The 15175-nt window shown below is 60.6% G+C and overlaps 1 protein-coding gene across 7 annotated transcripts in view; it reads left to right on the forward strand.

The window, feature by feature from the left end:
* The window catches only part of CARD11 (caspase recruitment domain family member 11), a 104543-nt gene extending 94897 nt beyond the window's left edge, over positions 1-9646 (forward strand). For 6 of the 7 annotated variants that reach the window (XM_042240527.2, XM_042240528.2, XM_042240529.1 and 3 more), the window contains 8 exons: positions 1586-1826; positions 2637-2733; positions 3093-3188; positions 4656-4791; positions 5901-6080; positions 6590-6714; positions 7892-8007; positions 8977-9646. In XM_042240527.2, coding sequence (XP_042096461.1) covers positions 1586-1826; positions 2637-2733; positions 3093-3188; positions 4656-4791; positions 5901-6080; positions 6590-6714; positions 7892-8007; positions 8977-9181 — 1196 coding nt within the window. In that variant the 3' untranslated portion in view covers positions 9182-9646. Of the gene's footprint in view, positions 1-1585; positions 1827-2636; positions 2734-3092; positions 3189-4655; positions 4823-5900; positions 6081-6589; positions 6715-7891; positions 8008-8976 lie in introns of those variants that run through there. The other variant, XM_042240531.2, reaches the window with a different exon arrangement.
* The last annotated feature ends 5529 nt before the right edge of the window (positions 9647-15175 follow it).

The raw sequence follows: 15175 nt of genomic DNA on the forward strand, positions 1-15175 counted from the left end.
GCCAGGCCTGGCATCCCGGCCCAACAGCAAGTCTCCGGGCACGGCCCTGCCTGCCAGCCCCAGGGTCACAGGATGCCGGGTGAGGCGCGCCCCGGCTTTGTGCAGCAGCAGAGCCCTGCAGTGAAAGCATTCCCTCTGGCAGGATCCCGTTCAGAGAGCCTGTCCTCCCAGGTGGAGCTGGGGTAACCTCTTACCAGGGCGGTGCGAATGGCCCGAGTGGGGACCCCCAGCTCCCCGAGAGACGCGATCAGATAAGGCCTCCTGGCCTGAGTCTCCCTGGCAGGTGAGGTGCGGGCATTTGGCGAGCTCCTCTGGGGCCTGGCTGTTAGGACTGGTTTAGCTTCTGCTGTGTCCCAGCTCTCTGTGTGTGGGGCCGACTTCAGGATTTATATTGTGGATTTATGCCTTGGACATTCGCTGGAGGCTTGCTGCATTTATTGTATTCATGGCGTCATGCCCTGCTTCCTTCCAAAGCATTCATAAAATTTTACACTCAAGGACAAAGGTGTTAACTAAGGTTTAAAACACGTGCCGTGGTCTTACCACTTTGGAAGACCATTTGGCAGTATCTACTCAGGCTAAACGTGGGCTTCCCCAGCGGCCTAGCGATAAAAAAATCCACCTGCAGTGCAGGAGATGGAAGAGATGTAGGTTCAGTCCCTGGGCTGAGAAGATTCCCCTGGAGGAGGGCATGACAACCCACTCCAGTATCCTTGCCTGGAAAATCCCATGGACAGAGGAGCCTGGTGGGCTGCAGTCCATGGGGTCGCAAAGAGTCGGACGTAACTGAGCCCGTAACTGAGCCGCACACGTGCACTGAGGCTGGATGTACAGTCAGCAAGCTAGTGATTCCGCTTCTGTGTATACGGTCAAGGGAAATGAGGACATCCACCCACAGAGGTATCAGAGCACTCATCACAGAGTTGTCCATGATAGCCAAACGCTGGGAACAGCACAGCCGTGCACGCCAGAAAAGGGAGGAGGCAGCAGCCCACGGAATGCTCTACAGCGGCGAAAAAGAGCATCCCGCAGGCGTGACACGCACAGAGAACGCCAGACACGGAGGAGCGCGCCTGCTTCTGCTTCTGTGGCGTGAGGCGGAGCTGGTCCGTGTGCTGGCAGGCGGCGTGGTGGTTACCCCCCACAGGCGTCTGAGTGGTGGCTACCCAGGCGTAGACATCTGTGAAAATCCGTCATGCCCAGTACTTAAGGACGATGGGGTTTTCTGCATATAAGTTACACTTCAATTAAAGAAAATATGATAACACGCAAACCCGGTGTATGGCTGGTGAGGGACATAGAGATCATAGCACATCTGAGGGCCCTCCGGGTAGGCCAGCCAGCGCCCCACCATCTTCCTAGGTTTGTTACAACTTGGGCACAAAATTTCGCTCTGAGCTTCTTGGCAGCCGAGGCAAAGAGGGAAGCCTCCAGTGACTCAGCTGCTCACGCCTCGGGGAGGACAGACGTTTCCCTGACCGTGAACCCTAGGAGGCCTGCGCCGGGGGTGTCTTCTGGACGGGGGGGGTGGCCTCGCAGCAGGAGGCCCTCCGCCAACAGCTTGAACCCCCTCCTCCTCGCACAGGGTACCGGAAGCTGCTTAAGGAAATGGAGGAGGGCCTGATCACCTCAGGGGACTCCTTCTACATCCGGCTGAACCTGAACATCTCCAGCCAGCTGGACGCCTGCTCCATGTCCCTCAAGTGCGACGACGTCGTGCACGTCTGCGACACCATGTACCAGGACAAGCACGAGTGGCTGTGTGCGCGGGTCGACCCCTTCACGGACCACGACCTGGACATGGGGACCATCCCCAGCTACAGCCGGTGAGGCCAGAACCGGCTGGGCCGAGGGGGCTTGCAGGGGCGCCTTTGCCTGCTGACGGCGACCCCCCGCCGCCGCGATGCCCCTTCCTCTGTGGAGCCCTCGGTGTCTCTGGAAGGGCTTCCCTAGTGGCCCAGTGACCCAGAATCCTCCTGCCAGTGGAGGAGACGTGGGTTCAATCCCTGGCTCGGGAAGATCCCCTGGAGAAGGCAATGGCAACCCACTCCAGTATTCTTGGCTGGAGAATCCCATGGACAGAGGAGCCTGGCGGGCTGCAGTCTATAGAGCCACAGAGTCAGGCACGACTTAGCAACTAAACAGCAGCTGCCTCCCTGGATGCTGTTTTCTTAATCCTGCTGCTTCACCAGTTCCCAGAACACTCTCTTTCCATCCTTGCTGGACACTTAGAGCCTGAGTCTATGCTCCTCCATCTCCCACCTCCCCCACTTCATTCTGTGATTATACAGCAGTAGCCGCAAAGGGCTGAGCATCACCTTCCCCCTGGTCAGACGTCCCAGGCACCTGTGAATTATCAAGAGACTCCAGCTCTGTTGCCCAGGCTAGCCCGGCAAGGCCAGCAAGAGTAGACCCAGTTTACAGATGAGGAAACTGAGGCTCAGAGAAGTTAAGCGCCTTTACCCTGGCACCAGCATGAGTCAGTGCCTGAGAGGGTTCAGACCCAGATGTTCAGTGCCCAATCATCCATGGGGCTCAGAGCTCAGAGCCTGCAGAGAGCCCCCTGCCCTGGCCAGGCCCCCACTGGCTTCCCCGGGTCCAGCCCCTGAGGCTCTGCCCTCCCCTCACCTCCCCAGGGCCCAGCAGCTCCTCCTGGTCAAGCTGCAGCGCCTGATGCACCGGGGCAGCCGGGAGGAGGCCGACACGGCCCACCACACACTGCGGGCCCTCCGGGTAGGTCACCTGTGCCCTGCCAGCATCACCCCGCCTCCCGGGGCCTTTCTGGAAGGGATCCCAGGCAGGAGCCACCAGTCTGGCTGGGATAATGGACCACAGGGGACCGGGCTCCTCAGGAAAAGGGGCCCCCCCCCAGAAGGAGCCCCACGTCTGTGCCCTCGCCCAGCCGCAGTCTCTGCTGGAACAAGTCCTCAGGCCCCTCTCACCCCCGGAGCTCGCTCCCGCGTCCAGGACACTTTGATCCACGCCAAGCGCCTTCCCACGTCTGCCCAGGGTGGGGCTGGGCGGGAGGAGGGACCGTCTCCTGCCCTCACCAGCCCGCGAGCAGCTCTGACCGGTTGATCACCTGGTTTCAGAACACCCTGCAGCCCGAAGAACCACTCCCCACCACGGACCCCCGGGTCAGTCCCCGCCTCTCCCGAGCAAGCTTCCTGTTCGGCCAGCTCCTTCAGGTAAAGCGCTCACACTTGCAGGCCTCTCGGCACCTGCACCGCTTGCCGCGGCCCTGCCCTCTCCTGCGGAGAAGCGGAGGCTGCGTGTCCACCGCGCCTCACGTCTCCTGCCCCACTTCATCCTCACCGTGACGGGGTCGGGGGACTGCTCTGTGCCTGTAGGAAGCAGACCCCGCGTCCATAAAAGATGGAGTGCACCTAGGGCTAAAAGAAGCTTGAACGTCTTAGCTGTTCAGATATTCATAGAAAAGTCAGCAGGAGAGAGACCTTCCAGAGGTCCCGGTCAGTTTACTCCATCAGGTTCAGCATTAAACTGATCTCTGAGCATCCCAGTAGCCCAGGAGAAAGGGGATTTCCAGCAGATTCTTTAACTCTTATCTGACGCCAAAGCATTTTAGCTGTTTGTGACCGGAAAGAATTTTTCCCTCATACTTGATTCCAAAAGGTCTTTTTCTTGGGGGGAGGAGCATGGATCATTATACGAGGAACAGTGAACAGCCTACGGGTGGCATATTCAGAAATGATGTCACACGAACGTAAGCATCTGTGCAGCCTTTTTCTCTACTGCCAGTCGGCAGAAGCCAAGAGTTCTGTTAAGACGTCGTCCCGCAAGGACGTTCCTGAGTGGGCGCTGTGCTAGTTAGGCCCCAGTGGAGCCAGCGTGTCCCTGCACCGCTCCGTCCTCGTGTTAGAACGTAGGAAACTCAGAGAAATGGTTGGCAGTGTGACCCCGAAGCCCAGGTAGAGGCGGACAGGTAGCAGAAAGACGCTTATGGAGGTGAGGTCAGAGTCACCCCGGGAGGCAGGACCACGTGAGACCACGCGTTATTGTGCCCGCACGTCACACGAGTCCACAACCCTGAGCTTTGGGGTGACTTGCTCAAAGGCTGGTTAACAACCAAGCGGGGCTGACAGCCCAGCACCCTAGCCCTTCCTCCCTCCAGAAGGAGGGCATGAAGGGATTCAGAGCAGTGCCCGCCGCGGGGCGTCCCTTCCCGCCCTCCGGGACTCCATTCTGAGTTGTAGCCAGGCACAGGCACCCCCGAGAAGACTCGGGGACCCCGGGGAGGAAGGTGATGTGACCTGCACCTGCCCTCCAGGTGGGCCATCTGTGGGCGGTCCTGCCGGGGGGGCTCCCGGACACGGGCCTTGGGCAGCCAGAGCACGCCAGGCCCCGCAGTGCCTGCAGACCCCCCAGGTGTGGTTGGGATTGTGGGGGGCTCCAGCGAGACCCTGCCTGGGACCAGCGCCCCGGCAGGTCTCGTCCAGCCAGGAAAGAGGCGTGGGCGTGTGTCCACTTACTTGCCCGCTCACAGCGTCCCAGACCGCTGAAGAACTTGTGCCGCCTGCTAGGCGTCCCCTGTCTTCGGAGGGGGTGGGGCCCAGGCCCCGGGGCAGAGCTGGGATCCCAGCGGAGGCCTCCCGAGCCGGGTCAGGCCGCCCCCACGCCCTCCCTTCTGTCCCCAGTTCGTTAGCAGGTCCGAGAACAAGTACAAGCGGATGAACAGCCACGAGCGGGTGCGGATCGTCTCGGGGAGCCCTCGGGGCAGCCTGGCCCGGTCCTCGCTGGATGCCACGAAGCTGCTGGCCGAGAAGCAGGAAGGTGCTGCGCGCCCGGCAGCCTCGGGGTCTGGGTGGGTCAAGTGGGTCCCCGAGAGCGGGGCTGTGCCGCCCGGGGAGGAGCCGCCCTGACGTGGCCGGGAGGACCAACAGCCTCCTGGGCGGCGTCCTGCCGAGCTCCCCCACCACTATGCCCCTGCAGTTGGCTGGAGCCCAGTCGTTGTTGTTGAGTCACGGAGTCCTGACTCTTTGTGACCCCAGGGACTGCAGCACGCCAGCCTTCCCTGTTCTTCACCGCCTCCCAGACTTTGCTCAAACTCATGTCCGTTGAGTCGGTGATGCCATCCAACCATCTCGTCCTCTGTCGTCCCCTTCTCCTCCTGCCCTCAATCTTTCCCAGCATCAGGGTCTTTTCCAGTGAGTCAGTTCTTCGAATCAGGTGGCCCAAGTATTGGAGTTTCAGTTTCAGCTTCCAATGAATATTCAGGACTGATCTCCTTTAGAATTGACTGGTTTGATCTCCTTGCAGTGCAAGGGACTCTCAAGAGTCTTCTCCAGAACCACAGTTCGAAAGCATCAATTCTTTGGCGCTCTGCCGTCTTTATGGTCCAGCATCTGTACATGTTATGACTACTGAAAAACCATAGCCCAGACACCCATGTTGACTGGAGCTGTTTGCTTTACTGACTGATTCCTGTCTGAGCGCCTCCTGCCATTTATCCTAAAGCTGGCGAGAGGCCGCTCGGTGCACAGTCCCCCAGGACAGGCCCTGCTGGTGGGGCCCAGGCCCCCCACCCGCCTCCTGGGGCCAGGCTGGCCGTGGCACTGGTGCTCCCAACGGCCAGGGCACCTCTGCAGTGCAGCCTCAGTCCAAGGCCCTCCCTGGAGAGCTGAGCAGCAGCAGTGGGTTCCAGGCTTGCTGTCTGCCTCCTGCCACCACCACCCTTCCTGGTCCATGGGCTGGGCCATTTGTCTGCCTGGCCCCGTGCTATCACCCCAGCTCCCAAAACAGGGCCCGGCCCCCAGGTCAGGCCTAAACTCTCCTGGTGGTGGAGGGCCATCCCCCAAATGGTTTTCAAGGCTCTGTGGGGCCAGGAGGGCCCCCAGGTGCCCCGGCCCAGCCATAACCAGCCCTTGCCTGCTCCCTCCCAGAGCTGGACCCAGAGAGCGAGCTGGGCAAGAACCTCAGCCTGATCCCCTACAGCCTGGTACGCGCCTTCCGCTGCGAGTGCCGCCGGCCGGTTCTCTTCACGCCCACCATGCTGGCCAAGGCGCTGGTCCAGAAGCTGCTCAACTCTGGGGGCGCGATGGAGTTCACCATGTGCAAGCCGGGTGAGCCCCGCAGGCAGCCCCGCCCCGCCTCCTGCCCGCCCTCGTCCCTCCTCCCCACCCTCATCCCTCCTCCCCACCCTCGTCCCTCCTCCCCTCCTGCCCACCCTCGTCCCTCCTGTCCCTCCTCCCCACCCTCATCCCTCCTGCCCCTCCTCCCCACCCTCGTCCCTTCTCCCCTCCTGCCCGCCCTCGTCCCTCCTGTCCCTCCTCCCCACCCTCGTCCCTCCTCCCCTCCTGCCCACCCTCGTCCCTCCTCCCCTCCTCCCCTCTCCCCCTCCTCCTCCATCAAGGGCTCCAGAGCAGCTGGAAGGGTGCGGACAGTAAGTTGCCGTGGAGAGTGTAAAGTACATTCCTGACCCTGCCCTCAGTTGAGAAGCTTCAGGGTCTCAATGTGGCAGGAAGGGACCCAACAGGCAGCTCCGTGGAGCCAGGAAGCAGGGCAGAGCCCGGAGGGGACAGTGGGCCCGACACCCCCGAGCTGCCCTCAGGACTGGCCCCTGCTCCCGCAGATGTCGTTACGAGAGACGAGTTCCTCAGGAAGCAGAGGACGGAAACCATCATCCACTCGCGGGAGAAGAACCCCAACACCTTTGAGTGCGTGGTCCCTGCCCACATCGAGGCCGTGGCGGCCAAGGTGAGTCGGGCTGGAGGCCGGCGGGGCTGGGGGTGCGCAGACCTGCTCCCCTCCCGCCCGCCCCAGCGGGCGAACCTCGTCCTCGCTGCCTCTGCCGCGTGCCAGCTTCTCCAAGCCCTGCTCCCGGCTCTGAGAGGCACTTCCGTTTGGGACCCCTTCTCTTTCTCTCTTTTCTCCGTGATTCTCTGTCTGTATTTTCGACCACTTGTTGGCTGTGCTGGGCCTTCCTGCCTGTGCGGGCTCCTCTCTAGCTGCAGTGCTCCGACTTGTCGCTGCGACGGCCTCTCTTCTCTCAGAGCGCGGGCCCCAGGGCACCTGGCTTCCGTGGTTCCGGCTCCCAGGCTCTAGAGCGCAGGCTCAGGCGGCATCCTCCCGGATCCGGGATCGAACCCCTTCTTCTGCACTGACCCTCCCCTTTCTTCTGGTGGCTTCCTGGTGCTGGTCCTCTGGTCCACGTTGTTCTGGGATGTGTGTGCGCCTGGCTCTGATAACAGGGGCCAGAGGTAGCGAGCGAGCGGGCAACAGGGACCCTGTTCTCCAAACCGGGGAGATGGACCATCAGGAGTGCTGTTGGCAGGGGTGCAGGAAAGCTGTCTACAGGCAGTTTGGAATCTTCTGGACCTGGGCTTCATGACCCTGGCAGGCCCTGAGCACAGAGTTCTTCCTCCATCTGGGTCTGAACAAAGGCGGGGCTCTCGGCCTTCTGGGGCAGTGACTGGGGGCGGCAGGAGCAGGCATCCAGCTGGGAAGTCTGAATCATGCCGTCCAGCCGACGGTCACTCCCAGGCCCTGCCGCCTTGTCACACTGATGAGAGCTCAAGCAGAGCTGTCAGGCAGCCTTGGACAGTTTGTTGGGTATTAAAGTTCCGGAGTGGATGGGAAACAGTGGGCAGGGTTGGGACTGAGGTCGGTTCAGCTGCAAAGGAGATTGCGTTCAAGAGTCTGTGCTGTTAGGGGCCCAGGAGCGGGACAGGGGAGCGATGACCGGAAGGGCGTGGGGGCCGGGGGATGGCCATCTCTGCCGCTGGACCTGGGGGCTGGTTCCACCAGCACGCTGTTTGTGGCAGTCCTCTGAGCTCGCCCCAGCTCTGCCCCATGGAGCCTGGCCCTGCGCCAGGGCCCGGGGGGGCTGGCAGCACGGAGGGCCCCCGGTGACCGCCGGCCGCTGTACCTGCAGAACAAGCATTGTCTGCTGGAGGCCGGGATCAGCTGCACCAGAGACCTGATCAAGGCCCGGATCTACCCCATCGTGCTCTTCGTCCGCGTGTCGGAGAAGAACATCAAGAAGTTCCGGTAGGGCCCTGGGACCCCCCACCCCTGGTCCCCCACTCCCCAAGCCCTGGTGTGTCCAGGAAGAGCAGCTGGCTGTGTCCAGCACACCGTCACCCCCCAAACGTCCCTTTAGTGTCTGTCCCCAGTCCGGGGGACGTGGCCCTCGCCCCAGCAATGAAGACAGTAACACACACACGCATTCCCGGGACGGGGAGCTCCAGGGGCCCCAGGTGGTCTGGGAAGCCAGCACCTCCGGAGCAGGTGCGCCACATCCAGGCCAGGCCCGGACCACACAGGCCGTGTGGGACATGGTGTTCGGTGAAATAAGCCACAGAAAGGCAACTGCTGCATGATTTCACTTGTCCAAAGGCCCTCAGGAGGTCAGACGCAGACAAAATAGAAGGGTGGGTGCCAGGGCCTGAGAGGGAGGGTGGGGAGTGATGGCTTAATGCACAGAGTTTCAGCTTTACATGAAAAAGTTACAGAGATGGAGGCACATCCATATGAATCGCTTAACCACTGCTGAACCGTACCCTTAAAAATAGTCAAGATGAGAGATTTTGTTTTCAATGAACTTGATCACAATTAAAAATTAAAATGAAGTGAAGAAGTGAAGTGAAGTCGCTTAGTCGTGTCCGACTCTTTGCGACCCTGTGGTACTGTAGCCCACCAGGCTCCTCTGCCCATGGGCTTCTCCAGGCAAGAGTACTGGAGTGGGTTGCCATTTCCTTCTCCAGTGGATCTTCCCAACCCAGGGATCGAACCCAGGTTTCCCGCATTGTAAGCAGATGCTTTTACCATCTGAACCACCAAAATTGGACCTATTTTTTTTAAGAAACAAGTCCTCCCCTCTTAGAATTCCCTAATGAAGAGAATAAAGGGCCCAGGACACGGAACAGAAATGGCACAGGGGGCGGGCGCGGCCAAGCCACGCCCCCGGCCCGGCCCATGCCACGAGCATCTCTCCCCGCCCTGCCCTCCCGTCTGCAGGAAGATGCTGCCCCGGCCTGAGACGGAGGACGAGTTCCTGCGCCTGTGCCGGCTGAAGGAGAGGGAGCTGGAGGCGCTGCCCTGCCTGTACGCCACAGTGGAGGCCGACATGTGGGGCAGCGTGGAGGAGCTGCTGCGCGTCATCAAAGACAAGATCGCCGAGGAGCAGCGCAAGACCGTCTGGGTGGACGAGGACCAGCTGTGAGGCAGGGCCACCGCCGAGTCTGAGCGGGACTCGGGGCGGGGTGTCCGGATCCCCAGGGGCGAGGGGCACCCTGCCGCCTTGACGGCCTGGGGCGGTAGGTGCTCCGTCCTCCAGGTTAGGGAGCCCCTCCAGGGAGCCCCGGGGCAGGCGTGTCTCTGAAGGGAGCAGAGAGCCATCTCCTCCACCTGGCGCTGACCTGCTGAGTCGGCCAGCCTGTGCTGGCCTGAGCAGGGAGACAGGACCCCTAGGAAGGACAAGGCGGGAGGCTGGCAGCCCCTGGAAGCCAGGACAGCAATTGAATGTAACGCGTGGAACCGGAGGGCTGGCTGCCAGTTGGGCAGGGGCCCGAATGCCAGGCGTCCCCCAGCCCTCGGGACACAGGAGAGGCGCAATCCCAGGCAGAAGGGGAGTGTGCCATGCTGTTATTTTTCTTGCATTAAAATGTCTCCATTTCCGTATTTTCAACCATTTGTTTGATAGTTTGCTTCCCTGGCGGCTCTGCTGGTAAGAAATCCATCCGCAATGTGGGGGGCCTGGGTTCCATCCCTGGGTTGGGAAGAGCCCCTGGAGAAGGGACCGTCTACCCACTCCAGTGTTCTGGCCTGGAGAATTCCATGGACTGTATAGTGTGTGGGGTCGCAAAGAGTCGGACACAACTGAGTGACTTTCACGTCCACTTCGAGGGACTTTCAGCTCTTGCAGCCTTCCTAGCTGCAAACCACCCAGCAAGCTCAGTTCAGGCTCCGGGTCATGTGCACCCTGCAGGTGGGGTGACGGTGCACTCCAGTTTTCCCAGGACACCTGATCTACACCTGGGTTTGGGGTTAATAACTAATAGCACCCTCTGACTAAGACGTGTCCTGATTTGGCCGATGCATTATACCTGGGATGGGCCCCTCTTTCGAGGGCTGCCTAGAAGGTCTCACTGTCTACACCCCTAAGTCGGACATGACTGAGCAGGCACGCACACACACACAGACACACACACACGGCAAGAGCCAGCAGGCAATGCTTCCTCCAGAACAAGCCCCAGAACCAAGTTGGATGTGCCGGGTCTGGAAAGGCCATGATTCCAGTGGTCCCGCCAAGCTTATCTAGGGCCAGATAAGCTGCCGCACAAGGAGACGGAGAGCTGGAGGGTTTTCCCTTTCTATCTTGTTAGAGCTCTACGCGAAACAGTAAACTTTCCCCAAGCCCGGGCAGTCGTGTTTCCACTTGGAAACCATTGCCTCCTCTTAAGTACTTAGAGCCAACGGGGACAGACGTGACTGGAAAAGAGTCCCGGAGTAAAAGGCCTGCGGCTTTATTTATATTATTTAACTACAGAATTCTCAGGTTTGTGCAGAATAATCAAAGCGGCAGCTTGCATATAATTGGGGATAGTGTGGGCGCGTGGACAAAGTGGGTGAAGACAGGTCATGCGTGAAATACCTTGAGAGAATCTGTAGTGGGTTTTTCTCCCAAGTGATCTTCACGGGGTGCCGGCTGCAGGGTTGTGTGTATGTTAATGAGCTAGGAGGAGAGGAGAGAAGGGTGAGCTCTGTGGTCACTCCCCGGGTGAAAGCGGACGAAGCCGAGGTTTGGTCCCCTGGGGAAATGGGCCCCGTGAGGATTTCCAAGGAGACCCCTGACATCATCTGCTCAAGCTCCGGGCTCCCATTTGTCAGCTGCCAACAGCTCAGCAGTGGGCAGCCCCGCTAACTGCCTGGGAAGGAGAGAGGGGTCTGGGGGTCTGGGCAGTGGGGGTGCTGCCCTGAGCTCTCTGTGAAGCCTGGCTGCAGCTCAAATCGTCAGGGCGGGGCCCGCAAACAGTGTTCCCTTTGGAGCCATCCCAGGACTCAGGAAGGCTGCCCTGAACCGCACAGAACCGCACACAGGGGCTTGCTGCCTGACGGCGAGCCCGCGCCCTGGGCTCTGGGAGGGGCCCTGTGCTAGGCAGGTGACACCAGTGCGAGTGCTCGGTCCACCTCCAAGGGCACCAGCCGTGCAGCTCAGAGCCCCGGAAAGCGTGTATCCTGTGTACACCCACGCTTTTCTAGGGAGAATTCCAGGCTTCTTCAGATTCCTAAGGGCTCCTGTAATCCCTTCCCCCCCACCCCCTCGCCAAATTAAGAACCATCGCTCTTGAGTTGGGCAAATGAGCTCCTGCACTTTATAAACGTTCTGTTGCTCACTGTCCCCAAACTCTTCTCCCTGTTATACAGAAGAATATTGAGGTTCAGAGAGGTGAAGTCCCTTGACCAAGGTCACACGGCTGACAGCCGGAACCCTGCCCAAGCCTGGCTAATTGGCCACCTGCAGGCCCTACTGGCTGGACCTCCCAGTTCAGAGGTCCCGTCTGGGGCCCTGGTGGCCTCGGTGAGCTTCTGCTCTGTTCCTCCAGTGACTGGGGAAGTGGTGGGCATCCAGGGCAGTGTCTGGCCTGGGGCCAGGCTGCCCAGCAGTCGGATCAAGAAGACTTGGGCTTCCTCTCATGGACCGAGGCAGCCTTCTGCCCAGCGGTGCCACCTGGGCTGGCCCCATCTGGGGACAAGAGTGGGGAGCGCGGGAGGGGAGTGTCTGGCTCCGATGTCGTCGCGCTGAACGCCGAGGGCCTCACTCCTCCAGGACATGTGTCCCCGGTTCCCTCCCTGCCCGGGGTCTGTCTCCAGCAGCCCCGCCAAGTCAACCAGGATGCTGTGGCTGCTTGACTGATGGGATGGCCCAGCTCCCGGCACCCTGCCCCTGCCCCCTCTTTCACCCAGAATCTTCTGCAGAGGTTCCAGCAACTTCCAGAAAGCCTGGCCCCAGAGAAACCAGAGTTCCCCACTCCAGCTGAGACTGAACCCCAGCTTTTCGTTTCAATTTCAAATGCCAGGAACCCAAACCGAAAGCAACGGGAAGTGCCCCCCAGCCCCGCCCCCACCATTTCGGCTCCCAATCCCTCACCTAGGCCCAACCCTTCTGGAGTCGCCAGGCTGTGTGTTCCTGGGGAGAGAGAGCCCAGGAAAAACCCCATCATCCTCAAGGGGCCGTGAGCAGCTTCATGGAGGCCGCAAGTGCAGAACACCTCCCAGCCCAGCCCAAAGCGGCCGTGGGTCTCGGGGACCGTCACCTGGAAGGGACCGGGAGCCTCAGAAGGGAGAGGCTTCGAGAAAGATGTGCAGTTCATCCTCATTCCTAGTCTGGAATTTTTGTACCTGTTTTTAATAAAGCATTCAGAGGTCAGAAGCCGCACGCTGTAAGAGGCCATCCTGTAAAATTCTCAGCTCTGCCGGTCCTCACCCCCTACACACAGGAAACCGCCTTTCTTGGGTCTGAGCCTCCCCGGTCCTCACGCGCAGACGGGCAGGACCTGTTCTTAGCCCGGCTCCGTTGCACGACCCAGAACACATTATCCGCACTGTTCTCTGCTCGCTTTTTTTTCCCCCTTTTTACTGGAGCATGTGTCTGGGGACACTCACAGCCGTCCAGTGTCCCTGTCTGGGCCTGTCGTTTCCTTGGCTGCCCTCATCGACGACCCCAGGAACAGCTGTGCACCCTGCTACCCAGAGTCCCCGCAAGACGTGCTCCCCAGAGAGGGGTTTGCAGGGGCGGCTTCCCTCCCCCGGGGCCGCACTGGCCTCCCCGAGGGGGGCTTCCGCTGCTGACAGCCCTGCTCTCTGCTCCCAGACCCCCTCCACTCCAGCCCCCCGACCCGCAGGGGCTGCTGGCATCTGGGGGACCCTCTCAACACCACCCTCAGGCTGGGGCCACACTCCGCAGTCCCGACACCCTGACGTCTGGCGCTGCTCTTGCCTGCAGAAGGGTGGGTGCGCGTGCTTGGTGAGCTGTGACCACTCCCAGGGGCTCAGGGGCGGCCTTTGGCACTGGGACCCAGGTCCACCTCCGCGAGACACGCACTGACCCCGCCCCATCCTCTCAAGACAGTCGTCCACACAGGCCCCAAACTGAATCCACCCCTTCACCCCACCCTCCCCCTGACTCGGTCACTCAGCCAGACACCTGGCTCCCGTTCTATCTCACACACACATCACCACGCTCTCAGCCACTTCATCTTGTTGATTAAACTCTCTACTCCCTGCCAAATCTGTTGGCCTCTCCCATGTCCCACAGCCACCACCCTGTCCAGGTGGACCTCGTCTCTCCTGGGACGACGCAGCACGTACCCCGCCGAGCCGCGTCAGCCCTCAGGCGTTTCCTCTGGATGCTGGGGCCTCACACACCGCTCCTCTTCTCTGAAGCACTTCCTTGCCCTCTGCCTGACCAGCTCCCACTCATCCATCAGGTGTCACCGAACCACCTGGGGGAGAGGCACCTCCCTCCCACACCCCGTCAGCCTCTTCGTCCCGCCTTTGGAATGACTCTGTCGTCTGTCTTGACCTCTCGACTGTGAGCTGCTCAAGGGTAGGGAGCACGCACGTCCCATTCACTCCTGCCTCCAACGCCCAGGTGCTGGCTGCCTGCCAGGATTGGACACACGAGAAAGCAATTCCCTGCATTCCATCAGGGTTTTCCAGGGTCCAGCAAGGATGTGATGGGTTTCTCAGGTGGTGCCAGCAGTAAAGAATCTGCCTGCAATGTAGGAGAGCTGGGTTCAACCCCTGGGTCAGGAAGAGCCCCTGGAGAAGGAAATGGCAACCCCCTCCAGTATTCTGGCCTGGAGAATCCCGTGGACAGAGGAGCCTGGCGGGCTACAGTCCATAGGGTCACAAAGAGTCGGACACGACTGAAGTGACTTGGCATGCACGCAAGCAAGGATGTACAAGAGTGATGTGGGCCAGAGCCAGGCAACAGGTGGGGACCACGGCAACCTGGGAAACACACAATCCAGCTGAGCGGCCGCTGGAACTCAGCCCCAATTGCTTGGTTCCACTTAGGAAGCAAGCTCTGTCTTGACAGATCCTCTGATCATTCAACCGGGGTGACTCCCAAGTTCCTGCAGAGTCTGGACCAGCCTGAGTCAGGCATCTGCCCCTGCTTTGACCAGCCATGGGTACTGGCAGGCCAGGGTTGGGGGACTTGCCATTTGGAGAGAAGGGGTCGTAAGTGGGGGTCTCTCAAAGACCATCTCCACTCTGTAATTCCAGCTTTACTCATGGCCTTAGGCTTTGGAGGAGAAAACAAAAATCCAAGAAAGACACCAGAGATCATTTACCACGTGGGCAGCTCACAGACGCAGCTCAGAGGCGACAGGAAGCGGCGCACGGCTGATCCCCTCCGTGGCCCTCCCACGGCTCATGGCTGACCTCTCTGGATCCAATCGTGTTGTTGAATTTTTATGCATCTTTTTCTTTTAATGTAAACTGAAGGCAGAGGTCACTTTTGCTCTCGAGGCTCATGGGGGTCTCCGGGGAGCTGGGCCCCCCAGTGGGCTTCTCCTAAAGGGCCAAGTCCCACCCCCGCAGGCTGGGGCGGGGGTGTGGTTGGCCGGCCCAGCAGCTCCCCGGCCTCTTGTTAGCAGAGCTCTGTTGATGGATGAAGTGGCGGCGGCAGGGCTGGGAAGCCGCAGCCATGCCGGCCAGCCTGCCTGCGCTCACACCGGTTCACCATCAGCTCCCTTTCGGTATCTGCTCGCACCCACCTCCGAGCCTCATGGGGATAGCCGCTTTGGGGGGCCCTAGACCTCCGATCTCAAAAAAAGACCCTCCAAACTAGCCAGTGAGCGCCTCTCGCGGACCAGCACGCCTACTGTGTACTGGGCACCGTCCCCTACGTCATTTCCAAACCTGGCACCCACCTGTGCCCACAGGAAATATCACCCCGTTTAACAGATGGGGAACCTGAGGCTGGGAAGGGCCTTGCCGCCATCCCCCCAACTCGGGAAGGGGCGGAGCTGAGACTTGAAAGGGAAACCTCAGGACGCCAGTCTCAGCTGCAGGGGGTGGGGGGGGGGGGGGGGTGCTTCCAGCTGTGGACTCACCAGGAGCTGACATCAGGCTCCAATTTAGGGGCGGGGTCAAGGTCAGAAAAAGTCAGGGAGACTGGAGTGCTCATGGGGGAGCACCGAAGAGG

Source organism: Ovis aries, chromosome 24 (genome assembly GCF_016772045.2).
Source record: "Ovis aries strain OAR_USU_Benz2616 breed Rambouillet chromosome 24, ARS-UI_Ramb_v3.0, whole genome shotgun sequence".
Lineage (NCBI taxonomy): Eukaryota > Metazoa > Chordata > Mammalia > Artiodactyla > Bovidae > Ovis > Ovis aries.